At 44.2% G+C, this 7,930-nt stretch overlaps 1 protein-coding gene across 1 annotated transcript in view; it reads left to right on the plus strand.

Moving 5' to 3' along the window:
• The window catches only part of pop4 (POP4 homolog, ribonuclease P/MRP subunit), a 30,166-nt gene extending 22,802 nt beyond the window's left edge, over positions 1-7,364 (plus strand). The window contains exon 7 of the mRNA XM_086025646.1: positions 7,107-7,364. Coding sequence (XP_085881772.1) covers positions 7,107-7,243 — 137 coding nt within the window. The 3' untranslated portion in view covers positions 7,244-7,364. The remainder of the gene's footprint in view (positions 1-7,106) is intronic.
• The last annotated feature ends 566 nt before the right edge of the window (positions 7,365-7,930 follow it).

The raw sequence follows: 7,930 nt of genomic DNA on the forward strand, positions 1-7,930 counted from the left end.
TCGAAAAGTATCAAAATACAAATTGGTATCGGTATCGAAACAGAAATTTGATATCGTGACAACCCTTATATACACACATACCACTATGTCGGGCTGGTTGGCTATCACCAGTTTGTCAGTCTGGATCTGGAAGTCCCACAGGATCTTGGCCTGGTTGTTCTCAACCCCCTATGGAGGTGTCTGCCATCTAGATTTTGAGACCTCTAATCCATATTTGGTCCTGATGTTCTGTTACACTATTCCTGCTACCTGGTTATGCCACTCCATTTATGCCTTTCCTGCAAGCATCTTAAACCCTGCTGTGATATGCTGCATCTTTGCACACCTACACCTGGGGTCCTGTCTGATGATGTGCACTCCAGCTTCTATTGATCTTGTGTTTAGGAGCCTGTTCTTGAGCTGCCGTGATTTGCACCTCTGTGCTGTCTTTCAGTCCAGCCACTGGTATGTTTTCTCAATGTCAACCACCTCTTCAATTTGGCGGTGGTACATCCCATGCAGGGGCTTGTCTTTCCAAGACAGTCCCATCTGGCTGCTTCTCCTTACTGGGCTTCTGTTGCCTGGGGCATTCATTAAGCACGTCGTCCCTGGGGACCATCATCTTGATGTATTCTTCAAGGCCTGTTGTTTCCTTTTGGATAGTGCTGTGGACGCCATTAGTCCATGGCCCCCCACTTTCTGCTTTGTGTGCAGCCTTGGGATGCTGGACTTGTGGTGCAACCCTCCGTGCACTGTTAGGACCTTTCTTTTATTGATATCAATGGCTTGCATCTCTTCCAGTGGCCAGGGAATTATGCCAGCAGGGCATATGATTACTGGCAAGGCGTAGGTGCAAGGCGTAGGTGTTGATGGCCTGGATCTTATTCTTGCCGTTCAGCTGACTATTCAGAATCTGCCTCACCCTCCTTAGGTATTCGGTCGTGGCCGCCCTCCGAGCTGCCTCCTCATGATTGCTCTTTGCCTGTGGAATTCCAAGGTATTTCTAGCAGTCCTGCACATCTGCTATGCTACCTTCAGGTAGTTCAATCCCTTTGGTTGTGATTATTTTCCCTCGCCTTGATATCATTTGCAGTTGACAATTGATTACCAGCGTGACAGTGAAGACAAGGATCAAAGGCCTGAAGTTAAGCTGTCAATACAAAGGAATTGACTGGAAGTTCTTCAACATGGTGAAGGAAATTCATGGAAAAACAGTCAAGCAACTGAAGCAAGAGAGGACCTTGGCTAAAGCAGCCTTCACAACGCAAGCAAATTACATGAGTAAAGCTGCAAACAGCGTGATCAGTTATGAACTACAAGAGGAGTTCAGCAAACTAAGGTCCCTTGCAAGACATGTCTGTGATGCAAATGATGACTAAAGGGCTGGCCTACTGGCAGACATTGAAGCTGAAATAAATGAGGATGAAGAAGTCAAGCTCGAGAAGCACCAGCAGGATGAGTTTGAAAAGACTCGTGGAGTGTGACGCAAAATTGGATGAAGTCCGGAAAGCAGTTGAATCCAACCTCTGGCAAAGGTGTATGGTGATGATGAAGAGAAACAGGGATTGCCTGTGACAGAGCTCATGCAAGCCCCATCATTGCTATTAAAAAAGATGCCTATGAACTACAGCTGGAAGAAGTGAGGAGGCTTGTACGTGGTGCATTTGCAGGTCTGAAAGACTGGGAAATACGGATCCCACCTGATCAGGCGGCACTCCTGGAGAGCAGAGTAAAGGACCTAAAAGCTTTCCCGAACAACCTCGTGACCAAAAGGGCAGAATTTCTCACTGCACAAAGGATCGCAGAGGAGAAAGGAGGAAGAGAACCGCAATTCCACAACCAATAGTAACAATAAAGTCAACCAGTTTACCTAAATTCACTGGGTCTAAGAGGGATTCCCACAAATGGAGGAGAGACTGGGAATGCTTGCAAAGGCAGGGGGAACCGACTGGCTCAGCAGAAGTAAAAAAGTTTGAACTCCTTGACAGCGTGAAAGAGAAAATATGCAGAGACCTGTGCCTGTCAACATACAACAATGCTGAAGACATATTTGGAGTACTTGAAAACAGTTCGGGGAACAAGCCAACAATCGCTTTGGAAATAATTGAGGACCTGGAGAGGATCCCTCCCCCCTAAAGTCACATCAGCCAAGGAAGATAATTGACCTAATTCAAAATGTAGAAAAGGACCTGAATGACCTCATTGAGCTTGAAATCACTGGAGCCATCAAGAATCCTCTGATGGTCAGATCTATAAGAGTAAACTGCCAGACAATATGAAGAGGGACTGGCTCAAATTCATGCTCGATCCAAGGAGCTGTGTCACATCAGACAACCTCTTTGATAGCCTTCTTACAAGACATAAGAGAACATTCTAGAGAAGTGCTGAGATGTCCCACACTGTGAGCAGGCATTGAACGCTATTCGAGTGCTAAGTGTTGATAGTGAGTGACGTGGTTTCTTTTCTTCTTCCTCCTTCGACACAGCTAGCTAATAGTTTGTTTGTGCCAGCAAACTCAGTAGTTGCAGATTGCCCGTGTTTCACCACGTTTGTTGTTGTGTGTAAATGTTAAAAGGTGAGTTTAATAATTTAAGTTTGTGTCAGGTAACTGCTGTACATAATAGCCTATATATGTTCTCGTGATCACGTTGATGAACACTAGTTAGTTATTTTGGCTCATATGCTAACTATTCTAGTGATGAAACGTGTGAATGTGCATTGTATGTATTGTTTGGCTGATTAATTTCTTAATACAGTGAATTGTAATGTCTATGCATATTGTTAACAAATGGATATGCATTGGATGATGTTGCTAGGTTATTCTTTGTGTTGTTGCAGACCACAATAAATAGACGTGTCAAGTGGAATACGGGCCTGTGTTTTCTGACAGGATCACCCATATTCATACCTTGCCACTCTAAAATAGGGTCAGCTGGAGACATCATACCAATCATATGATGCTCTCCGTTTTACTTCACATTATGCACAGTTCATACAATCTTGCAGCCCGAGTCAACAAGAAAATTGTTTCCAGTTAGGCAGGAGGAACACAAACGTTTCGCTGATCTTGTTTCACAAGACGGGCAGCGGCTTCTTCTCGGGTCATAAGCGGAAGTGACGTACGAGCTTCCTCGCAAAAGTACCAGTAATGTACTATATTTTATTTTTTATTTAGTAACTCCGAACATAAAAACACAACAGCCAGGGTGGTGACAAACAGAGGCAAAGAAATATATAATATAAGATAAGATAAGAATGCATTTATTGATCCCACAGTGGGGAAATTTTCATTGTTACAGTAGCAAAGATATAGGTCACACAGGGGCGGCGGCATAATGTGGCCATTAATGTATAACATTGACGGCAAACATTTAGGATCAAACCTATGTAGATATACGCAGTAACATGTGTATATACACATGTATATACACACCAACCTACATCTACATAAAAAATATGAGGAACACTCATTTCGGCCTGTACATAGTACAGAGGAAAAAATACTCTAAGTAAGTGACAATGCTGCAGTGCTGTAGTGAAATGTAAGGAACAGCATTGGATAAAAATAAAACTAGACTAACAGTAGTGGGGAATGTTGAGTATTGCACAGTATTACAGTAGTGGGGAATATTGGGTATTGCACGATATGAGCTCAGGTGCATGACTGCACAATTGCACTAATGTCCGCCAGTTTGGAGAGACTACACAATGTTCTTGTTAAAGAGTCTGACAGCAGCAGGCAAGAAGGAACGGCGGAATCTCTCCTTTGCACAGTGAGGGTGTAACAGTCTGTCACTGAAGGTGCTGTGGAGTGCTGTTAGGGTGCCCTGGAGGGGGTGGTCCGGGTTGCCCAGCATTGATGACAGCTTGGCCAACATCCTCCTGTCCCCCACCGAGTCCACAGAGTCCAGGGAGCAACCCAGGACAGAGCCGGCCCTCCTGACCAGTTTGTCCAGCCGCTTCTTGTCCCGGGCCGAGACGCCGCCTGCCCAGGTGACCACTCCCTGGAAGATGACCGATGCAACCACCGAGTCATAAAAGTTCCTGAGGAGTGCCCCCTGAACCCCAAAAGACCTCAGTCTCCTGAGTAGGAAGAGTCTGCTCTGACTCTTCCTATAGAGGGCGTCTGTGTTGTCGCACCAGTCCAGTTTATTGTTCAGATGAACACCCAGGTACTTGTAAGTTGAGACTCTCTCAACATCTGTTCCCCGGATATTCACTGGTGCAGGTGAAGAGTGCTGGCGCCTACCGAAATCCGCCACCATTTCTTTGGATTTCCCCGCATTGATCAGGAGGCGGTTCTGCTGGCACCAGTCCACAAAACCCTGAGTAAGTTCTCTGTACTCCCGATCATCTCCGCCTGTGATGAGGCCGACAATCGCAGAGTCGTCAGAGAACTTCTGCAGGTGACAGGTAGGGGTGTTGTAGTTGAAGTCCAAGGTGTAGAGGGTGAACAGGAAGGGAGCCAAGACAGTTCCCTGTGGGGCCCCCGTGCTGCAGAGGAGCACGTCAGACACACAGTCCTGTATCCTCACATACTGTGGCCGGTTTGTGAGGTAGTCCTGGATCCATGTGGTGAGGTGGTGCGTCACCCCCGCCCGCTCCAGCTTGTCTCCCAGTAGGGTGGGCTGGATGGTGTTGAAAGCACTGGAGAAATCAAAGAACATGATCCTCACAGTGCTCCCCGCCTTCTCCAGGTGGGAGAGTGAAGTGTGGAGGAGGTAGATGATGGCATCATCCACACTGATGCCAGGCTGGTATGCGAACTGGAGTGGGTCCATTGAGGAGCTCACCAGGGGGCGCAGGTGGACAAGGACCAGTCTCTCCAGGGTCTTCATCAGGTGAGACGTCAGCGCCACTGGTCTGAAGCTGTTGAGCTCCTTCGGGTGGGGGGTCTTTGGCACCGGGACCAGGCAGGATGTTTTCCATAGCTGGGGGACCCTGCCCAGCTTCAGGCTCAGGTTGAACATGTGCTAGACAATTCCACACAGCTGGTCTGCGCAGGATTTGAGGAGCTGGGGGCTGATGCCATCTGGACCCGCTGCCTTCCTCGCCTTCATCTTCTTCAGCTGGTTCCTCACCTGAGATGTTGTGAAGGCCAAGGCTGGACAGGAAGGAGTGGTGGCTATCTGGTGTAGCTGGGAGCTGGAGACTGTGGAGAAAAGAGGGGAGGGGGTGACATAATATAAATAATAATATAAAGCGTGACATCATCAGCAGGCGCGAAGGACCCGATCCAATCTGGACATTTAAAAAAATTTAAATGAACATTATATCAGTCCGGCCCTCGGCTTGTCGCAATTTTTTTTATTTGGCCCTGCGTCCATTTGACTTTGACACCCCTGCCTTATATGCTATACAGAAGATGAGGAGCGTACTGACACTTACCTGTGCAGGATCAGAGATTGCAAGAAAGGAAGCTGCTCAGATCATTTCTTTCATTTCTTTCATTGCCTAAGAGGGGGACTCAAAAGAGAGAGAAACTCTGAAAGGGGGGAAATCCAGAACCAGAAGGCAAACACTCACAGATTAAGCTGAAACCAAAAGCAAAGTTGCTGGCAAAGAATTCTTAGATTGGCAGAAATGGGACGGCAATGGGGCAGCCTCTGAACCCACGTGTGAAAGATGCCGCTGCAGTAACTGTCAACCAGGAGCGAAATGCATGAATCTAAGTGAGGAAAGAGAGCTGGAGATTATCAGGCAATGACTCACTTATATGAAAGCGGATGCTCATAGTCCAGAGCCTCACTGGGACACAAAATATCCCTGGATCGAAGACCCAGCTGAAATTGTGGAAAAAAAGCTTATTTTAACAATATAAGTGTTATATTGCTTGTATAAGCATTTTTAACATTGAAGAATGACAATATATATTAACGTCTTGAATAGGAATTAAATAAACACAGAGAAAAAAGTATTTTATAATGTTTCACATTGACACTTAGTGTGAAACATGGGCCTTTTTGGATAAACATGCGTCACCAATTCGCTTGTCTCTAAACAAAGACAATTAGCTATCTGCTGCTGCTGCTACCTATTGGCATGGAAGAGTACTACAATGTAGTAACTACATGATTACGCTGCCAGGTGCTAGACCGCACAGGCACACAAATTAGATAATTTCCCATGGCACACTTGACAATATCTCGGGGCACACCAGTGTGCCGCGGCACAGAGTTTAAAAGCACTGGTTTAATAGAACATATTAAAATGTGTAAAAATCGCATACACATATACATCCCATACACTTTAAAAAAAGTTATAACTACTTCCATAGTAGGGAGAGGCAGTTTCGTATTTTAAGGCACTTTAAAACACACCAGAAAGATATCAATACAATAAAATATTGTCATCTCATTTATGTTACATTTTTCAGACTAGTTATATTGTTTGTCAAGCAGTAGACTAATGACTCAAGCGCCTTGTATGGCAGCAGCCTCTCGTTGATTTTTGAATGTGTGTGTGAATGGGTAAATGTGAGGCTTTGTTAAGTGCTCTGGGCACCGTATGGTGTCAATAAAGCGATATTTAAATGCCCTCCATTTACCAACATTACATTGAATGGAGTGAGCTCCTACAAGTTCACACAGACAGGATTTAATATAGATTGCAATTCAAGTAGTGTGGAAAGAAAAGCCGAGGTAATAAGTTAATAACCTGTAGCTCGTCACTCTCGGCTCCCGACTCTGGCTGCATTCGGAGTGTGATTTGCTACACTCCGGACCGTAAAAAACTCGGAGCATTCTTGGACTGCGTGGGAACACTCATATTCAAAGAGTAGCGTTAAACCGTCAAATTGAATTTCCGAAAGCATCCTCTACCAAAGCTAATATTAGCCACATAGCCTATGTGACCACATGACATCACAAGAAATATGATTGGCCAACTGGCCCACAAGACCAAAACAACTGTAAAAGTTAGATACTGCAGCAATATGTAATCCATATGCTGCTCGGGAACATTTCGTTGTTTTTTAACATTTATGAATCGTAATCGAATCATTGTCGCATCGTGAGAAATCTATCAATTGATGTATTGCCATAACTCTATAAAACACATAATCATACATGCGAGCCCATGCGTTGTTTTGTTCTTCCAATTCATTTTCCTTTCCCATTTTTTTACAGTGATCCCGAAGAGGAACAGTGTTTTTCAAGTAGAGATAAATGGTTTCATATCTCACATCTATGGAAACAAGTTTGAGCAGCGAGCCAGCGAACGCTCAGCAAAGAAGTTCAAAATCAGTGGAACCATTGACTTGTGAAGCAGGGTATTTTTATAAACAGTGGGAAGCAAAGAAGTATTTGATGTTTTTTGTTCATGTACACTGCAGGTAAACCATTTTCAGTTAATCTGTCAATAAAGGATTTTTTCTTATGAGTTCACACAGATTATTCTCTGTGTTTTGATGTTTGAAAAAGTCTGGGTGAAGGCTTCCTTAAATTCTTCAGTGTTCAGAGGTGGGAGCAAGTCACATATATATGTAAGTCTCAAATATAAATCTTCAATATTCAAGCAGCTCCCAAGTTAATGTAGCAAAACTCATGTCAGTCAAATCACCTGGCTAAAGACTAGTCATACACTCCACCTCAGTCACATGTACTGATAAATGAACTTTACCCTGTTTATCTGTATTTGCAGTAATTAACTATACCAACACATTTACAATCATAGAGTTCTAGATTTGGTCTCGAACCAGTCTCTCTTATGTCCATGTTCAACTTTTTAGTCTCTGAATCAAATGAAGATTAAGTTGCAAGATGTATCTGTTGTCTTTTTATCTATTGAAAATTTTACAGATTGCAGATTTTGCAATTAAAAATAGAAATACTATGAAACCATACAAAACAAAGTCACATAGGTATCACAAAACCAGTCACTTCTGCAGGACACTAGACTATCCCAGGATTCAACCCAATATGTTTCTTACAGATCTGATGTTGCTTTTCAA

Source organism: Filicampus tigris, chromosome 3, assembly GCF_054856515.1.
Source record: "Filicampus tigris isolate MCC_2025a chromosome 3, RoL_Ftig_1.0, whole genome shotgun sequence".
Taxonomy (NCBI): Eukaryota; Metazoa; Chordata; class Actinopteri; order Syngnathiformes; family Syngnathidae; genus Filicampus; species Filicampus tigris.